General features: G+C 41.0%; 1 protein-coding gene across 1 annotated transcript; it reads left to right on the top strand.

The window, feature by feature from the left end:
- The first annotated feature begins 2,761 nt into the window (after positions 1 to 2,761).
- LOC142855600 (vomeronasal type-1 receptor 90-like) lies at positions 2,762 to 3,655 on the top strand. Its single transcript, XM_075982058.1, has one exon. The coding sequence runs from the start codon at positions 2,762 to 2,764 to the stop codon at positions 3,653 to 3,655; it is 894 nt and encodes a 297-aa protein (XP_075838173.1).
- The last annotated feature ends 16,264 nt before the right edge of the window (positions 3,656 to 19,919 follow it).

Below are 19,919 nucleotides of genomic sequence, written 5' to 3' on the forward strand. Positions count from 1 at the left end.
ATCAGCTAACACCATGTATCTTGTCACCTGAAGTCACACAATCACTCCATGTTCTCTCTGAGCAGACACACTGCTTTTGTTCATTACTCACTAATTACAATAAAACACAATGAAAGTGATACATGATCTAATATTTTTGTATGTTCATTATATTATTATCTCCTCAAAGTGAAACAAAAAGACCAGAATAATTCATAACACAAGACTGTTCTAAAATGAAAAAACTGTAATAATAGAGATAAAGTGATTTTTTATTGGAAGAACATAAAACTATGGAAGAAGCAACACTTGCTTTTATTGCACATTTTTTCTAACAGCTATTTTCAGACTGCTTGGTCTTTTGGTCTGGGTCAATTTAATGGTGGTGGCTTCCCCACTGTTATGAGTATTTTTGGGCACACTTTGGGTTTTAGTAACTACGGCTAAGTATTGCAATTTAAACTATCGTGAGATCCAGATGCAGCAATAACCAACAGCCCCTTTAGTGTCTGCTCTGAATGTGCTCTGGTGCTTCATATCAGCCTGAGCAGCCCCAGTATTCATACTCCGGAAAACTTTGACCTGTGTATACAGTGTGCCTAGAGGGTTCCGATCTCTTTGGCACCCCAGTACTTTGTAGACTCTCTCTCTGGTGTTAACTTCTATTCAATGGCTTCCTGGTAACAATAGATTAGGGTAATTCTTTTTGTTTTTCTGTTATGAAACTGTCAGAGGCATCAAATAAAAATATCTAATAAAAACTTGGAATTTAAACTAAAATCAACATCTTGAATAGGTGTGCACACAAGTAACTCCAGCATTCAGGTGGCAGAAGCAGATTGAGTATAAAATTGAGAACATCCTCAGGTTCACAGCAAAATCAAGGCCAGCATTAGCTGTAGACTAAGGACCTGTCTTAAAAGCAAGAATCAACAAACAAAATCTCAGAGCTCAAGGATATGTGTGTCTTAGTTTTAGAGAACTTTTCTAGAAAGTGTCAAATACTTACAGTGATCTCAGCATTGAAAAAAAAAGCTCCTATAAAACAAATGACTTTTCTCGGTGAATATATGCATTAACACCTCAGTTTGAAGCCATGGTAGCTATGGACTTTTCTGGTCCAGTTTCAGCTCCAGTGAACCCAAGAGAAAGATGCCACTTGATCAACTAGAAGATATCTTATTTTTTGTATGTTATAAACATTTAGAAAGCAATGGAGATGAAGTAGAGAGTTTGAATTACATAGGTTTGCGATAAGAAAACCTTTTTAGATTACTTTCTTTTATATTATTATGTTATCTTCTTTCATGTGGCTTATAATACATGTGCTGTATCCATAAGATGTAGATTTAGAGTTAATAATGAATGGTTACAAGTATATTATTTGACCACTTGAAATTTTTAAGTTATAATTGGGTTTTTTTGGAACATTTCTTTATTAAGATTTATTTATTTCATTTTATATAGATATGTGTTTTGCCTGCATGCATGTTGTGCACCACTTACTTGCCTGAATCAGAAAAGGCAATGGCGTCCTTGGAACTAGTTACAGATGGTCATAAGCCACCATATCGCTACTGGAGAATCAAACCCAGGTTTTCCACGAGAGCAACTGTGCTCTTAACACTGAGCCATCTCTCCTGTCCCTGTTCTGGAGATTCTAAAACAGAGAAGAACATGGTGCAGCTACCATAGATATATGTTTGATGGGAAAACAGATTCTTGGCTCTTACAATTAGGATGAAGTTATTCAATTACTAGATTTAGCTCTTTACATATTCATGTAAATATAAAGCATATGATATATGGTTTCTATATGGTTTCACATCAATGGGGAGGTTTTAGAGTGAGTACATACACTAACATTTCTAAATATGCATGCATGCATTAATCTGTGTATGTGGAGTATAGTAGTGAACTTGAATATACATTTGGGAACAACTTTTTTTACAAGACCGTGTGTCAAGGTCATTGTTTTTTATTTCTCAATCACAAAGCCACTTTTAAAAGTACTGAATTATATTAATTTGATAAAATAATGACACTGGTAACTGGGCCAAATAATTATCATAAACACCAAAGGTAAGACTGTTGATTGAAATTATAGAAACTGCCTGTGTGTTGATGATGTATGGTAACACTGAGGCCCTTGATCTCCACTGCACGGGAAAGGATCTCTTTTAAAACAGAAATTCCAAAACAGGATCATTATATGGTCATCTTTGGAAAGTCCATGTTTGTCACAATGTAATATAAATAATATTTGTTTTAGTGTTTCAAGTTCTCTCTTCTGGAGGCTCATAGCTCCACATCTGCAGATTTGAATATCTAGCCTGTAGTAGCTATAGATACCAGGAAAGCAAAATAGAACCATGGCCAGGATGTCAGTGGTGGTAGAAGACAATGGAGAGGAGACTGTTTTATGTTTCAATTATAAAATAAAACAATATAAATTTGTAGGTTTGGATTATTAAGACATGAGGCCCAGATGCAATACAGGAACACGAAGTGTGCATTCTGTATAGTATGTGGGTGACAATGCATTTATTATGCATAATATGCTATGTATACAGGAATTACATGGTGGGTAGATAGAAATATAGGCCATGTTCAGTCTGGAACAACAAAAATTAAGTGACAGAAAAATCAAGACTGGACAGGTAAAAGAGAGAAATGATATAGACATATTGACACAAGTCACAATTTGATATATAATCTGTTACTTTTTAGGTATATAAAATATGCTTCCACTATGCTTTCTGGATGATTACACTTGCCAATTATGTCCTCGTTAAACAATGTCTTTTATTTCCAAAATGGAATTGGACTCCTTGCCAATGTATTTCTCCTTCTTCTCTACATTTTTATAATTCTATGCCACAGACCTAAGCCCATGGACCTGATCTCTTGTCAACTGACCTTCAGCCATACAGCAATGCTCCTCACTGGAGGAGTTGTTTGGGTTACAGACATATTTGAATCACTGAACTTTCAGAATGACATCAAATGTAAGACATCATTTTACATAAGCAGGGTGATGAGAGGCCTCTCCATCTGCATCACCTGCCTCCTGAGTGTGTTCCAGGCTGTCACTATCAGTCCCAGTACCTCTTTCTTGGCGAACTTTAAACTTAAGCTAAAGAAGTACATAATCTATGCTTTCTTCTATATTTGGTCCTTAAATTTGTCATTTAATAGCTATCTGATCTCCTATGTCGGTGGTTTTACCAATGTGAGTAAGACCAATCAGATGAAGGTCACTAAATCCTGCTCAATCTTCCCCACGAACTACATCATCAAGGCACTGAATTTAACAGTGACAACGTCCATTGATGTATTTCTTGTAGGAGTTATGCTGACCACAAGTGCATACATGGTGCTTATCTTGTTCAGACATCAGAGGCAACACAAGTATCTTCACAGCCTCAGCCACCCAAGATCATCCCCTGAGAAAAAGGCCACCCAGACCATCTTGCTGCTGGTGACTTTCTTTGTGGTCATGTACTGGGTGGATTTCATCATCTCATCCACTGCAGTCCTGTTATGGATGTACAACCCAGTCATCCTGAGTGTTCAGAAGCTTGTAATGAACGTTTATCCCACAATTACTCCTTTGGTACAAATCAGTTCTGATAACAGAATATTCAATATACTGAAGAATATTCGGTCAAAATAAAACCAGATTTTGTAAAAACGTCATTTTTCTTCTGTAATAAATTTATTTATTTTAATTCATATGGACAATGTTGTGCCAGTGTGTGTGAATGTGTGTATTTATGGTTCCCAGGGAGGTCAGAAGTGGTCGTCGAATTCCCTGGACCTGGAGGTGCAGATGGTTGTTGGGAATGTAATTGGTGTAGCACCAATAATTTTTGTCTAAAAATCAGACCTTTCATTAATTGTTTAATAGTCATATATTTAAATACAATTTTGTCATATACCACATACAAATTCTTGTGTCATTTCTGCTGCCAAGTGCTATAGAGTCCTTTAAGTTTATTATACACCATAAGTTTGTAGTGAGGAGCTGTGGAGAGGCCTGTTTTTTGTCCCACCCGGCTCCTGCAAGGTTAGCTTTACACCCAAAATAACAACACATAAACTGTAGTCATATAAACACTGCCTGGACTATTATATCTTACCTCTTCTTGGCTAACTCTCATATCTTACCTAACCCATTTCTAATAATCTGTGTACCACCACAAATTGGTATCTTACCGGGAAATATTCAGCATGTCTGACCTGGTGGCTGGCTCTATGGCTGTTGCCCTGGAGAGGAGAGACATGGTGTCTGGCTCACATCCCTTGTTACCAGCATTCTGTTTGGTCTACTCCACCTATCTAAATTCTGCCCTATCAGAAATTTTCTTATTCTCTTCTTTTTACTTTATATCATAAATGTACCCTTGATGCTGAAACTACTCAATTGAACCTGCTTTGTGATACAGATTTGTTTTCTTTTTTTCTTTTTTTTCTTTAATTTTTAATTTTTTTTATTGAAAAAAAATTTCCGCCTCCTCCCAGCCTCCCTCTCCTCTCAATCTCCCCCACTCATCTCCCCCTCCCCTCACTCCTCTCCCTCTCTCCCCACTCCTCTCCCCCTGCCTCTCCAGTCTGAAGAGCAGTCAGGGTTCCCTGCCCTGTGGAAAGTCCAAAGTCTCCCCCCTCCATCCTGGTTTAGGAAGGTGAACATCCAAACTGGCTAGGCTCCCACAAAGCCAGAACATGAAGTAGGATCAAAACCCCTTGCCATTGTCCTTGGCGTCTCATCAGCTCTCATTGTTCGCCATGTTCAGAGAGTCCAGTTTTATCCCATGCTTTTTCAGTCACAGTCCAGCTGGCCTTGGTGAGCTCCCAATAGATCAGCCCCACTGTCTCCGTGGGTGGGTGCACCCCTCGTGGTCCCGACTTCTTTGCTCATGTTCTCCCTTCTTCTGCTCCTCATTGGGAGCTTGGGAGCTCAGTCAAGTGCTCCAGTGTGGGTCTCTGTCTCTATCTCCATCCATTGCCAGATGAAGGTTCTATGCTGATATGCAAGGTATTCATCAGTATGGCTATAGGATAGGATCATTTCAGGTTCCCTATCTTCAGCTGCCCCAGGAACTAACTGGGGACCTCACCTTGGGCACCTGGGAGCCCCTCTAGGTCCAAGTCTCTTGCCAAACCTAAGATGGCTCCCTTAATTAAGGTATGTGCTTCCCTGCTCCCCTATCCAAACTTCCTTTATCCCAATCATCCCGTTTCCCCAAGTTCTCCCCATCCTACCCTTCTCACTTTTCTCTCCCCATCTCCCCTTTCCCCCCTCCCACCCCACTCCCAAGATCCCGATTTTTTGCCCGGCAATCTTGTCTACTTCCCATACCCAGGAGGATAGCTATATGTTTTTCTTTCGGTTCACCTTCTTATCTTGCTTCTTTAGGATATCAAATTATAGTCTCTCTGACATTTATTTATGGCTAGAACCCAATTATGAGTGAGTACTTCCCTTGTTCATCTTTTTGTGTCTGGGTTACCTCACTTAGGATAGTATTTTCTATTTCCATCCATTTGCATGCAAAATTCAAGAAGTCATTGTTTTTTACCGCTGAGTAGTACTCTAATGTGTAGATATTCCACACTTTCTTCATCCATTCTTCCATTGAAGGACATCTAGGTTGTTTCCAGGTTCTGGCTATTACAAATAATACTGCTATGAACATAGTTGAACAAATGCTCTTGTCATATGATCGGGCATCTCTTGGGTATATTCCCAAGAGTGGCATTGCTGGGTACAGGGGTAGGTTGATCCCGAATTTCCTGAGAAATGGCCACACTGCTTTCAAAAGTGGTTGCACAAGTTTGCATTCCCACTGGCAATGGATGAGGGTACCCCTTCCTCCACAGCCTCTCCAGCAGAGGCTATCATTGGTGTTTTTGATTTTAGCCAATCTGACAGGTGTAAGATGATATCTCAAACTTGTTTTGATTTGCATTTCCCTGATCACTAAGGAGGTTGAGCATGACCTTAAGTGTCTTTTGGCCATTTGAACTTCTTCTGTTGAGAATTCTCTGTTCAGTTCAGCGCCCCATTTTTTAATTGCGTTAATTAGCATTTTAAAGTCTAGTTTCTTGAGTTCTTTATATATTTTGGAGATCAGACCTTTGTCTGTTGCGGGGTTGGTGAAGATCTTCTCCCAGTCAGTGGGTTGCCTTTTTGTCTTAGTAACAGTGTCCTTTGCTTTACAGAACCTTCTCAGTTTCAGTAGGTCCCATTTATTCAATGTTGCCCTTAATGTCTGTGCTGCTGGGGTTATACCTAGGAAGCGATCGCCTGTACCCATCTGTTGTATGGTACTTCTCACTTTCTCTTCTATCAGGTTCAATGTGTTCTGACTGATAGTGAGGTCTTTAATCCATTTGGACTTGAGTTTTGTGCACGGTGATAGATATGGGTCTCTTTTCATTCTTCTACAGGTTTACATCCAGTTGTGCCACCACCATTTGTTGAAGATGCTTTCTTTCTTCCATTGTATACTTTTAGCTCCTTTATCGAAAATGAGGTGTTCATAGGTTTGTGGGTTAAAATCCATGTCTTCTGTACGATTCCATTGGTCAACTTCTCTGTTTTTATGCAAATACCACACTGTTTTCATTACTGTGGCTCTGTAATAGAGTTTGAAGTCAGGGATGGTAATGCCTCCAGAAGTTCCTTTATTATATAAGACTGTTTTGGCTAGCCTGGTTTTTTTTGTTTTTTTCCAAATAAAGTTGATTGTTGTCCTCTCAAGATCTGTGAAGAATTTTGATGGGATCTTGATGGGGATTGCATTGAATCTATAAATTGCCTTTGGTGGAATTGCCATTTTTACTATGTTGATCCTCTCAATCCAAGAGCATGGGAGATCCTTCCATTTTCCGGTATCCTCTTCAATTTCTTTCTTCAATGCCTTAAAGTTCTTGTCAAATAGATCTTTCACTTCCTTGTTTAGAGTTACTCCAAGATATTTTATGCTGTTTGTGGCTATCGTGAAAGGTGATGCTTCTCTGATTTCCCTCTCTGCTTCCATATCCTTTGTGTATAGGAGGGCGACTGATTTTCTGGAGTTGATCTTGTATCTTGCCACATTACTAAAGGTGTTTATCAGCTGTAGGAGTTCTTTGGTGGAGTTTTTGGGGTCGCTTATGTACACTATCATATCATCTGCAAATAATGAAAGTTTAACCTCTTCCTTCCGAATTCGAATCCCCTTGATCCCCTTATGTTGTCTTATTGCTATTGCTAAAACTTCAAGCACTATAATGAAAAGGTATGGAGAGAGTTGACAGCCTTGCCCCGTTCCTGATTTATAGTGGGATGGCTTTGAGTTTCTCTCTGTTTAGTTTGATGTTAGCTGTCGGTTTGCTGTAATTAGCTTTTATTATATTTAGGTATGACCCTTGTATCACTAATCTCTCCAAGACCTTTACCATAAGGGATGTTGAATTTTGTCAAAAGCTTTTTCAGCATCTAATAAAATGATTGTATGTTTTTTTTCTTTCACTTTATTTTTATGATGGATTACATTGATAGATTTTCGTATGTTGAACCAGCCCTGCATCCCTGGGATGAAGCCTACTTGATCATAATGGATAATTTTTCTGATGTGTTCGTGGATACGGTTTGCGAGTATTTTGTTGAGGATTTTTGCGTCGATGTTCATGAGTGAGATTGGCCTGTAATTCTCTTTCCTGGTGTAGTCTTTATGTGGTTTTGGTATCAGAGTGACTGTAGCTTCATAAATGGAATTTGGCAATGACTCTTCTGTTTCTATATTGCGAAATACATTTAGGAGTATAGGTATTAGGTCTTCTTGGAAGTTCTGATAGAAATCCGCATTGAAACCATCTGGTCCTGGGCTTTTTTTTCGTAGGGAGGTTTTTGATAACAGCTTCTAATTCTTCGCGACTAACAGGTCTATTTAGATTGTTCACCTGGTCCTGGTTTAACTTTGGTATATGGTATTTATCTAAAACGTGTCCACTTCTTTTACATTTCCCAGTTTTGTGGCATACAGGCTTTTGTAGTAAGATCTAATGATTCTCTGAATTTCCTCTGTGTCTGTGGTTATGTCCCCCTTTTCATTTCTGATCTTATTAATTTGCATATTCTCTCTCTGCCATTTCATTAGTTTGGATAGGTGTTTGTCAATCTTGTTGATTTTCTCCAGGAACCAGCTTTTTGTTTCATTGATTCTTTGGATTGTTTTCTGTGTTTCTATTTTGTTGATTTCAGCACTCAGTTTGATTATTTCCAGTCTTCTACTCCTCCTAGGTGAGTCTGCTTCTTTTTTTTCTAGAGCTTTCAGGTGGGCTGTTAAGTCTCCAATGTGTGCTTTCTTTTTTTCTTTAAGTGGGCACTTAGTGCTATGAACTTTCCTCTTAGGACTGCTTTCATAGTGTCCCATAAGTTTGTGTAGGTTGTTTCTTTATTTTCATTGAATTCAAGGAAAACTTTGATTTCTTTATTTATTTCTTCCTTGATCCAGGTGTTGTTTAGTAGTTGACTGTTCAGTTTCTATGACTTTGTAGGCTTTCGGGGGGTAGCATTGTTGTTGAATTCTAACTTTAATCCATGGTGATCTGATAAGACGTGGGAGGTTACGATTATTTTTTTGTAACTGTGGAAGTTTGCTTTTTTACCGAGTATGTGGTCAATTTTCGAGAAGGTTCCATGAGCTGCAGAGAAGAACGTATATTCTTTCCTATTTGGGTGGAATGTTCTATAGATGTCTGTTAAGTCTATATGATTCATTACCTCCAATAATCCTCTTATTTCTCTTTTAGGTTTTTGTCTGATTGACCTGTCCATTGGTGAGAGAAGAGTGTTGAAGTCTCCTACTATTAGTGTGTGCGGTTTGATTGCAGCCTTTAGTTTTAGTAATGTTTCTTTTACGTATGTGGGTGCTTTTATATTAGGGGCATAGATATTCAGGATTGAGACTTCATCCTGATGAATTGTTCCTGTTATGAGTATAAAATATCCCTCTCTATCTTTTCTGATTGATTTAAGTTTGAAGTCAACTTTGTTAGAAATTAGTATGGCCACACCTGCTTGTTTCTTAGGTCCATTTGCTTGATAAGCCTTTTCCCAGCCCTTTACTCTGCATAGGTCCCTGTCTTTGTGGTTGAGGTGTGTTTCTTGTAAACAGCAGAATATTGGATCCTGTTTTCATATCCAATCTCTTAGCCTGTGCCTTTTTATAGGTGAGTTGAGTTCCATTGACATTAAGTGACATTAATGACCAGTGGTTGTTAACTCCGGTCACTTTTTTAGTCGTAGAGTTTGTGTGTTTCCCTTCTTTGAGTTGTGCTGGTGAAGGGTCTCTAGATGTTTTTTTTTTATTGTGATCATTGTTGGACTCCTTGGGTTGTGATTTTCCTTCTATTACTTTCTGTAAGGCTGGATTTGTGGTTACGTATTGTTTAAATTTGTTTTTATCCTTGAAAATTTTGTTTTCTCCATTTATAGTGAACAAAAGCTTGCTGGGTATACTAATCTGGGTTTGCATCCATGGTCTCTTAGTTTTAGCAGTACATCTATCCAGGACCTTTTGGCTTTCATTGTTTCCATGGAGAAGTCAGGTGTAAGTCTGATAGGTTTACCTTTATAAGTAACTTGACCTTTTTCCTTTGCAGCTCTTAATATTCTTTCTTTATTCTGTATGTTTTGTGTTTTGATTATTATATGGCGAGATTTTTGTGTTTGGTCCAGTCTATTCAGTGTTCTGTATGCTTCTTGAACCTTCAAAGGAATATCTTTCTTTAGGTTGGGAAAGTTTTCTTCTATAATTTTATTAAATATATTTTCTGGACTGTTGAGCTGCACTTCTTTTCCTTCTTCTCTCCCAATTATTCTTAGGTTTGGTCTTTTTATTGTGTCCCAGATTTCCTGAATTTTTGTGATGAGAATTTGTTGGTTTTGCTGTTTTCTTTGATCAGTGTGTTTATTTTCTCTATGGTATCTTCAGTATCTGACATTCTTTCTTCTATCTCTTGTAATCTGTTGGTAGTACTTGTCTCTGTAGTTCCTGTTCGTTTACCCAGATTTTCCATCTCCATCCTTCCCTCAGTTTGTGTTTTCTTCATTACTTCCATTTTATTCTTCAAGTCTTGCACCGCTTCCCTTATCTGTTTGATTGCTTTTTCTTGTTTCTCTTGGTTTTCTTGGGTATCTTTGAGTGATTTATTCATTTCCTCTACCTTTTTGTTTTTGATCTCTAATTGTTTATGGCAGTTTTTCACCTCCTGTTTAAGGTCTTCTATTATTTTCATATAGTTCACTTTTGAGTCAATTTCTTCTAATTTTTCTGGAGTAGGGTGTACAATTCTTCTTATTTCTGGATCCCTGGATTCTGGTGATGTCATGTTGCCTTTCAGGTTGTTGTAGGAATTCTTGCATTGGTGCCTTCCCATATTTTCCTTCAAATGGAGCCAGTGGAGGCCTGGTGTCTTGGTCCAGTCTTCGCTGTGATTGACTCTCTGGGTGTATCTCTTCAGTGTAGAAGCAGGAACCGTTCCCGTCCAGATGGAACTCCTCAGCATCAAAATATGGATGCCAGGTAGTCCAATGACCCGAGGACAAAAGGGGGAACTTGGGGAGCAGGGTGGGGACGAATAGAACACAGGACACCCTGCGGCATAAGCTGAAGGTGTACGTGCACCCTTTCCGGTGGTCCTCGAGGCATGCTTGGTAGGCAGGCACTCACAGCTCTGGGTGGGTAGCCTTAGTGTAGGAGCTTAAAACTGTTCTTGAGCACTGGTCCTAGCATACAGCAGGGCAGGGTTGGGGAGGGTGCTGGGGGACTGGGTCGTGCGTAAGAAAGACAGCCCTGCAGAAGGAGCTGGGGGAGGGGGGTTTGTGCTCTCTTTCTGGACAATCCGCCCCTGGATAGCACACACTCACCTGTCCAGATGGAATTCCTCAGCACCTAAACAGGGCCGCCTGGTAGCCCAATGATCCGGGAACAAAAGCTGTTTTTTTTTTTTTATGATGGGATTTCTCCAGAGTTTTGGAGCCAGTCCTGGAACTAGCTCTTGTACACCAGGCAGTCCTTGAACTCACAGAGATTCACCTGCCTCTGACTCCCAAGTGCTGGGATTAAAAGTATGTGTCACTATTGCCTGGTGCTGATACTGACTTTTTAAGTTTTTCTTTTGAAAATATTTTAATCTACTCTCAGTCATCAATAATTGTTTAAATATCTGATTGTAGTTTAAATCTATTTCCTAATTATCGTTTCTCTGGATCCATACAAATTAGTGAGGTTCAAATCCATTTTTTCACTACAGTTATGTAACATTCTTACATGAAGTTTTGATGTACCTCCGTATTTGCCCTTCAGTTCATCTATGCTTCCTGAAATTTTGCTAGCAGATAGATATAGTTTATAAGTACAAACATGCCATACAATGCATGTCTGTATGCATGTGTGTGTGTATGTACAGATTAAGGATGTGTTTGAATGTGCACAAAATGGCCATTGTTGTTGGCTGTTGTTCTTCACATGTCATTCTACTTGAGTTTTGAGAGGGCATCTCTCACTATGACAAGGGGCTTACCCAATAGGGCAAGGTGGTAGCCCCAGGCATACTTTGGTCTCTCCTTCTACAACCCTAGAATAAAATGCTGCAGCTTTTTCAAACATTATTCTCTGTTATTGAAAAGAGGTTTGTTTCACACAATGTATTCTGATTAGGGTTCCCCTCCTCCTACTCCTCTCAAGTCTTTCCACATTCCTTCCAATAAACAACCCTAAGATAAAACAAAAACAAGTAAATCAGAGTAGAGAAAAAGAAGAAAAAGCTAAAAACAAAGCACAAGAGTGGGTACACTCCATATTCATCTTTTTGGGTCTGAATTATCTCACTCAGGGTAGTGATGTCTATTTCCACTCATTTGCAAATTTCAAAGTGTAATTTTTTTTAACCACTGAGTAGTACTCTACTGTGTATATGTTCCATATTTTCTTTATCCATTCTTCCACTGAGGGGCATCTGGTTGTTTCCAGGATCTGGCTATTACAAATAATGCTTCTATGAACATAGTTGAATAAATGTTTTTGTAGTATGATTGGGCATCTCTTGGGTAAATCCCCAAGAGTGGTATTGTTGGATCCTGAGGCATGATGATTTGCAATTTCCTTAGAAACCGCCACACTGATTTCTAAAGTGGTTGCACTAGTTTTCATTTTCACCAGCAATGGATGAGTGTTTCCCTTTCTCCACATCCTCTCCAACAAAGGCTATCATTGCTTTTTTTTATTTTTAGTCATTCTGACAGGTGTAAGATGGTATCTCCAAGTTGTTTTGATTTGCATTTCCCTGATTGGTAAGGAGGTTGTGCATGACCTTAAGTGTCTTTTGGCCATTTGAACTTTTTCTCTTGAGAATTCTTTGTTCAGTTCAGTGCTTGGGACCCTATTCTATTTGCATGCAAAGCTTCCTAGACCTGGATATAGAGGGGAGGGCCTTGGACTTCCCACAGGGCAGGGTTCCCTGCCCTCTCTTAAAGAGGGAGGATGAGGGAGGAGAGTGAATGAGGGAACTGGAGTGAAATAGGAAGAGGGAAGTAACTGTAAATTTTTGAATGGAAAAAGAAATAAAAAATAAAAAATCTAAAAAAAAGAAGGACTAGAAATACATTCAGACATAGAAACACACAATGTTTGCACACACAGGAATCTTATAAAAACTGAAAAAACAAAATCATAATATCGATGTCAAGGATTTGTGAATATTCCATTTAGAGTATTTTGTGCTGATTATCTGCTACAGGGCATGGAAACTAGCCTTAAGAGTGGTTCATTTCCCTAGTGAGGCTCCCTTGAAGAAAACTAATATTTCATTTGCAGGGGGCTATAAAAAGGAGATAGCTTTTAGATTAGGATTGTGACCCTGTGTACACTTCTCTCAGCTCTAGGCAACCATATAGTTCAGACTTGTGTGGTGCCTGTGCATGCTGCCACAGTTCCTGAATTTATATGTGTGTTGGTGTGGTGTGTTTAGAAGGTGTAGGAGCCCACGTGTGACTCAGTTTTTATCTGGAGTCAATTCTGACTTAAAACATCCTTTGAGTTCAATCTTCGCTGCTCTGCTTGTTCCAGCTTCCTTGAGGGCTATGAAAAAGTTCTGATTAAGCCCATGGAAAAGAGGATTTTGCCCTTTAGAAGATGACACACTACCTAGTAGAAAGAATACTGCTGATGCCAAACCTTAGGAACATCAAGATAGAATTTGACACTGCTCTAACAGGACAGGAATGGTCTTGTGGTTAGATACTGACTGTCTCTGCTTTGTTCTGTTTTGTATATACGCATGCTCTGAAATAAACTTGTGGCTGTGCAGAGCAACCTGGCAGTCCCCCAAATCTATCCTGTGTTTTCTGTCTCAATGTCTTTCAGTCTGACATTTCTTTAATCTTCGTGCCCTAACCCAAATCCCTCACCTGATTTTGTTGGAGCAATCTCTGATAAGACCTTGTTTTCTTGGTGTTCTCAGTACCTCTGCCTCTGACATTCTTTTCACCTCCTCTTCCACAGAGTTCCCTGAGTCCTGAGGGTCAAGATTTTAGGGAGATATCCCATGGAGGACTGAGTGTTTTCAGGTCTCATTCTGCGTATTATCTGTACGTGAGTCTCCATATTTGTTCCCATGCTCTCCCAGAAGAAACTTCTGTGATGATGGCTGAGCAAAGCACTTGTGTATGGCTATAGCATGATGCCATTTTATTTTATGTCATTATAGCAAAATGTAGAAATTCTGATGTATATTGTTTTCCCCTAGGCGTCTGGCCTATTTGATCTCTGATTTTTATCCACCCAAACAGTGTCAAGAATGGATTTCATCTCATGGAGTGCATGCTTTAAATCAAAGCAGGTATTGGTTGGTTATTTATACAAGCTTTGTGCCACTATTGAAGCAGCATATTTTGGAGGCAGACAGGTGTAGTGAGCCGGACAGGATCGCCATTACAAAATGGTGCCGACATCCTGTCTTGTTGGTTATAAACAACTCCATATTTGGCTATGGCTTTGAGAGCTGTGTGTCCCTGCTTCCCGCATGCGCGGTGGATGAGGATACTTGAGCCTATCCCGATGCGGTCTGGTGTCAGTTGTTGGTGGCAGCCAATCACAGGGCGACCCGTGTGCCAATTCCCTATTTAAGCAGCTGCCTAAGTGCCCTCCTTCCCTTTGCTTCCTACTCCCCCCCCTTCGCTTTATGCTCTCTCTCGCTTTCCCCCCTTCACTTCCTGCTGTCTCTCCCCTTAGCTCCTTGCCCCCTTTGCTTCCTGCCTCCTCCTTTCCTGCTCCCCGTCAATCAAGGGCACTCCAGTAAAGCGTGATCTGAGTAGAATCCTGATGTGGTGGTCATTCTTCCTCGCCGGTCCAGAAGTCCGCCCCAGCTGGTGCCGAAACCCAGGAACTTCGGTCGCCAGGCGAAGGGCCGAAGAGGATTCAGAACTCAACACGCTGAGTGGCAACGTCGGTAAGTTTCTCCCAGTATGCTGGTTTCAGTCTCCCCAAGTATGCTGTTTGCGGGAGTGGGTCCTTGGGTGTTTGGTCTTGTGTTCTTGGCATTTGTGGTGTTGGTACTGGCCTGCTGTCTCTGGTTGCACTGCCGTAAGTCCGGCCGCAACCTCAGAGCAGGGAACAACGTGGACGTTCCGAGAGAGGGGCGAAAGGCCCGCATTAAACACAAGAACAGTTTTTCAGATTCAGATTCAAAGGGAGGAAACTTGGAAAGGCCTGAAAGAAAAAAGGTAAAAGAAAAGCATCCTGATACAATTCTCTCTAAAAGAGAGGCTAATGAGAAGAGGGGAGGTTCCCTCTATCCAGCGCTCGAGGAATTTGCGGGCCTGGATCGGTCTGAGGAGGAGATAGACCCTCACTAGGAGGAAGAACTGGAGAAAGCCGCCTCTGGCAATCTTAATGTGTCATCCTATGATAGGCTTGGTAGAGATCTGGCTGCTAAACAAGATATGCTAAGGAAGGGAATTATATTCTTCTGGTTCGAGTTACCGAGGCCTCCGGATTTTGTAGAATGTGAACAGCTGTGGCTCCAAGGCCTAGCAGCACTGAGGGTCTGCAAAGCTGCAAACACAGGACCTGCCTTGAGGACCGACAAGGCTAGAACGCTAGGCCACTCCCAGCATGGGCCTCAGGGCATAGAAGTGCAGCATGACCGTGGTAAGGCTCACCAGCTTAAATGGTCGGGTCCAGCCGCTCTGCTCAGCCACACCTCCAAGCAAGGCTGAGCACATGTTCTTGTGGTTAAACAACTTTGTATTTAGTCCCAAAAGGGGTATTGCTAAGTTTTGAGGTAGATATTTGCCTAATTTTAAAAAATAGACATATTGGGAACTTCTCAATGCTGAGGAGACTCTCACTCGGGTCTCAGGATAGCACAGCCCCCCCATGGCTCGCTGGAGACCTTCCTTGCTGAGGTCACATGCACGTGGCCTTGGTTGGCGGGGGAGGAGTTCGACCCCGAGGTACCAGGAGAAAGAATTTTTATAAAAAGAGGCCACAGCCCAGTGGTCCAGGAGGGTCATAAATTCCAAAAAATCCACTGGTGGTCGCAGGGGGACTCCCTGCCTCAGGACCACTCCCAAGGTCGTAATCAGCTAGTTCCTAAAACAGTAGTACCTGCAGGGGAAAACTCCCTGTTTCTCAAGATTATTCTCAAGATATGGTCTGGCTTTCTCTTGGACTAGTTCCTAAAACACAGCAAGCTGATAATCACAAGGAGGAGACTCACTGTTTCTCAGGACTGTTGTCAGGATTACAGTCTGGTTTTGTCTTCAGCTAGTTCCTGATGCAGGGTCGCTGAACAGGCTGGCCCTGGATTTTTGGTTCTCCTCTTCCTGCTGGGAGAGTCTGGTTTGTTCAGGTTTTTCAATACGATGTGTGATCCAAAGATGACTGTGTCGGTTTACACTTCCAACAATGGAGTTTTTTCTTTACCCACATTTTCTTAAGCATAAATTGTTAGCAATAATTTTTAATCTTGGTCATTTTTACAAGGATAAGATAAAATCTCAGAGTTTTGGTTTGCATTTCTCTGAGGGCTAAAGGAAACATTTTTTAGGTGTCTCTCAGTCATTTTTAAGCTCATCTGTTGAGAGTTTTCAGTTTAGGTCTGTAACAAATATTTTTATTGGATTAATTTTTAATAACTAATTTCCTGAGTTCTTCATATATTTTTAAAATTGGTTTATAATACGTAAAGATCTTTTCCCACTCTATAGCCTTGTTATACAAAAGTTTCTCAATTCAGGAGATATAATTTATGGTTTCTCACAATGTTTGTGCCACTGAGGTTGTGTTTGAGAAGTGGCAAAGTGTGCTTCAAAAATTTTTTGTCTATGAGGTTCAACATAATTTTTATATGCTAAGGCCTTTGGCTCATTTAAACTTAAGTTTTGTACATGGAGATGGATGTAGCTCTATTTTTATTTTTCTACAAGTTGGGGTCAATCCTAGAGGGCTACAACCTAACACGTTATGGCAAATGGATGTTACCCATATACCTGAATTTGGCAAATTAAAATATTTACATATATCAATGGATACCTTTTCTGGCATTATTCATGCCACGCCCCTAGCGGGAGAAAAGGTAACTCATGTAAAAACATATTGCCTGGAAGCCTGTGCTGCCTGGGAAAAACCCGTACGCCTTAAGACAGACAATGGCCCGGCATATACCTCCCATGGATTTCGTGCCTTTTGTGCACAGCTCCAAGTGACCCACATTACGGGTCTTCCATACAATCCACAAGGACAAGGTATTGTGGAGAGAGCCAACAGAAATATTAAAGAAATTCTACAAAAACAAAAAGGGGGAATAGCTGAATCCGCTTCCCCCAGAGAAAGAATTTCCCTTGCTCTCTTCACACTCAATTTTTTAAACCTGAATGAGTCGGGTACTGCAGAAGCTGAAAAGCATGCAGCAGGCCCTATGGAACAAAAGGAATATGTGATGTGGAAAGATGTATTGGATAACAAATGGTATGGACCGGATCTTGTGGTGGCAAGATCCAGGGGAGCTGTATGTGTTTTTCCACAGGGCCAAGAGGCTCCGCTTTGGGTTTCTAGCCGGCTGACATGCATGATCAAGGAAGCTCCTAAGGATGAGGCTGAGTCTCTGGAGGAAGTTCCTGCTGACATCCCTGATGGTGTGGATCCAGGGGAAGGTGGAGCACAGAAGGAGAATCCTGTCAGCCTTCCAAAAGGCGATGCCTGTTCGGCATGATGCCACAGTTTTCCCCAGATTTTTTACCACCAATAGAAACCTTGATTTACCATTTTTAATGTATAAGTCTAAAGTGGCCCTTTTAGGAGATGCACGTAACATTACAGAGAAAGGGTCCCTGTGCTTTCAGTTGTGTGGGCATGATTTTTGGCAAGCTGCCTGGGTGGCTGTGTGGTGTGCCTGTGGTTGGTTTGCTGCCTTCGAGCCCAGACCAATAGGGATAAGGCTATATTGGGATAAGGTTATAATCTCTCAGGCATTAGCTACCCTGGAGTGTGGCTCCTTCCCCCAGATATGGTTGTCAGCACTAAGAGATGCTTAGGGCTTCCATCATGCACACCCTTTGCACCCCATGGGATCTGTTGATCCATTGCACTTGGGTAAGTGTGTGGATGTAGGTTCCTCCTGCACAGCCTTTGCACCCCATGGGATCTGTCGATCCATTGCACTTGGGTAGGTGAGTGGATGTAGGTTCCTGCGACACAGCCTTTGCACCCCCGGGGTTCCTCGAGTACCCATTGCACAGGGGAAGGTGGGTCCATGGAGTATATCTTCCATCCCACCCTCGATCGACCAACACATCATGAGGTGGGGGTCAGATTGGATGACGTTAGTCCTGTGCTCATTGCTTACAAACAATAAGGGGGAACTATAGTGAGCCGGACAGGATCGCCATTACAAGATGGCGCCGACATCCTGTCTTGTTGGTTATAAACAACTCCATATTTGGCTATGGCTTTGAGAGCTGTGTGTCCCTGCTTCCCGCATGCGCGGTGGATGAGGATACTTGAGCCTATCCCGATGCGGTCTGGTGTCAGCTGTTGGTGGCAGCCAATCACAGAGTGACCCGTGTGCCAATTTCCTATTTAAGCGGCTGCCTAAGTGCCCTCCTTCCCTTCGCTTCCTGCTCTCCCCCCCTTCGCTTTATGCTCTCTCTCGCTTTCCCCCCTTCACTTCCTGCTGTCTCTCCCCTTAGCTCCCTGCCCCCTTCGCTTCCTGCCCCCTCCTTTCCTGCTCCCCGTCAATCAAGGGCACTCCAGTAAAGCGTGATCTGAGTAGAATCCTGATGTGGTGGTCATTCTTCCTCGCCGGTCCAGAAGTCCGCCCCAGACAGGGCACTGTAGCTTGAAGGGTTTGTACCTGGGTTGGTGTGTAGAACACCATCCAGAATGATGAACACTAAACCATAGGGGTGAAGGTTCTAGATAGGCACCAGCTCAAATTTTCAGTGTTCAATGATTTGTGCAGGGTATTGTCTTTAGCAAAAAGGCCTTACCACCAATTTGTAAAGAGGAACCAATAAATATCCTTGGTGATATCCTGGGTTTTGTGTGGTTTCCATGGGGCCCATTTGCTATGGGACAATGGTTTTATCCTGTAAAGATTTGTTTTTGTACTTGATTAATAAAATGCTGATTGGCCAGCAGCCAGGCAGGAAGTCAAGGCAGGGCAAGGAGAACAGGAAAATTTTGGTAATAGAAAAGAGGAAGTCTCTGCAGTCATCACCAAGACACAGAGGAAGCCAAACACAAAAGAAGCAAGATGTGACTGCCTTGTTGAAAGGGTATGAAGCCAGGAGGCTAACACAGACAAGAACTATGAGCTACTATAAGGTATACGAGTTAATAAGAAGCCTGAGCTAATAGGCCAATCAGATTATAATTAATGTAAACCTCTGTGTTTTTCTTTGGGGATTAAAAGGCTGTAGAACTGGGCAGGTAAGAAATCTCTTTCAACAGCCAGTTGTCCAACAACTCAATTAGATATAACCTGTTCCTGGATCTTGAATCTACATTTGGCCAAAAGTGATGTTCAGTTTTGGTTCTGTCTCCCCTGTTATTTGGTGATTTAATTTAGTTCAAATTCAGATATATATGTAAGTTTTTACTGTATTACATTCCCAAACACCCCTCAAGGGTTCCTTAGTTTTAATTGTCTTCATCCCTATTCCCTTTCTTTCCCCATTCTTTCTTCCCTATCCCCATTCAATTCTCCAATTCCACCTTCCCCATCCATCCATTCAGTATCATCTACTCTACATTCCCTTCCTAAGAAAATCCATCTGTTCTCTCTATTCCTTTGATCTATACCTAACCTCTGTTGTTATATAGATTGTAGCTAGCTTATCAATGACATAAGAGCTAAAATCAACATATTAACAAATGCATACCGTGTTTGTATTTCTGAGTCTGGGTTACCTCACTCAAAATCATTTTTTTCTAGTTTTATTCATTTACCTGAAAATTTCATTATTTTTAATGGCTGAGTAATAGTCCAATGTGTCAATATACCACCCTTTTTTCATTAATCCATGGGTGTATATTGGGTTGTTTCCAATTTAAGTTATTATAAATATAGCAGCAATGAACATGGTTAAGCAAGTGTTTCTGTAATAGGATGAAGTTTCTTTTTGGTATAAGGCCAATAGTGGTATAGCTGGATCTCTTCCCAGCTTTGTGAATAACTGCCACACCAATTTTCATAGTGGATATATGTAGACAGACACTTCTTCTGCTTTTCCTCCCTGCACTGATCAATATAATCACAGAGAAACTATATTAATTACAGTAAAACTTGACCAATTAGCTTAGGCTTCTTATTAACTGACTCTTACCTCTTAAATCAACATATTTCTATTAATCTACATATCACCATAAGGCTGTTGCTTACTG

Source organism: Microtus pennsylvanicus, chromosome 8, assembly GCF_037038515.1.
Source record: "Microtus pennsylvanicus isolate mMicPen1 chromosome 8, mMicPen1.hap1, whole genome shotgun sequence".
In the NCBI taxonomy this organism is placed as follows: Eukaryota; Metazoa; Chordata; class Mammalia; order Rodentia; family Cricetidae; genus Microtus; species Microtus pennsylvanicus.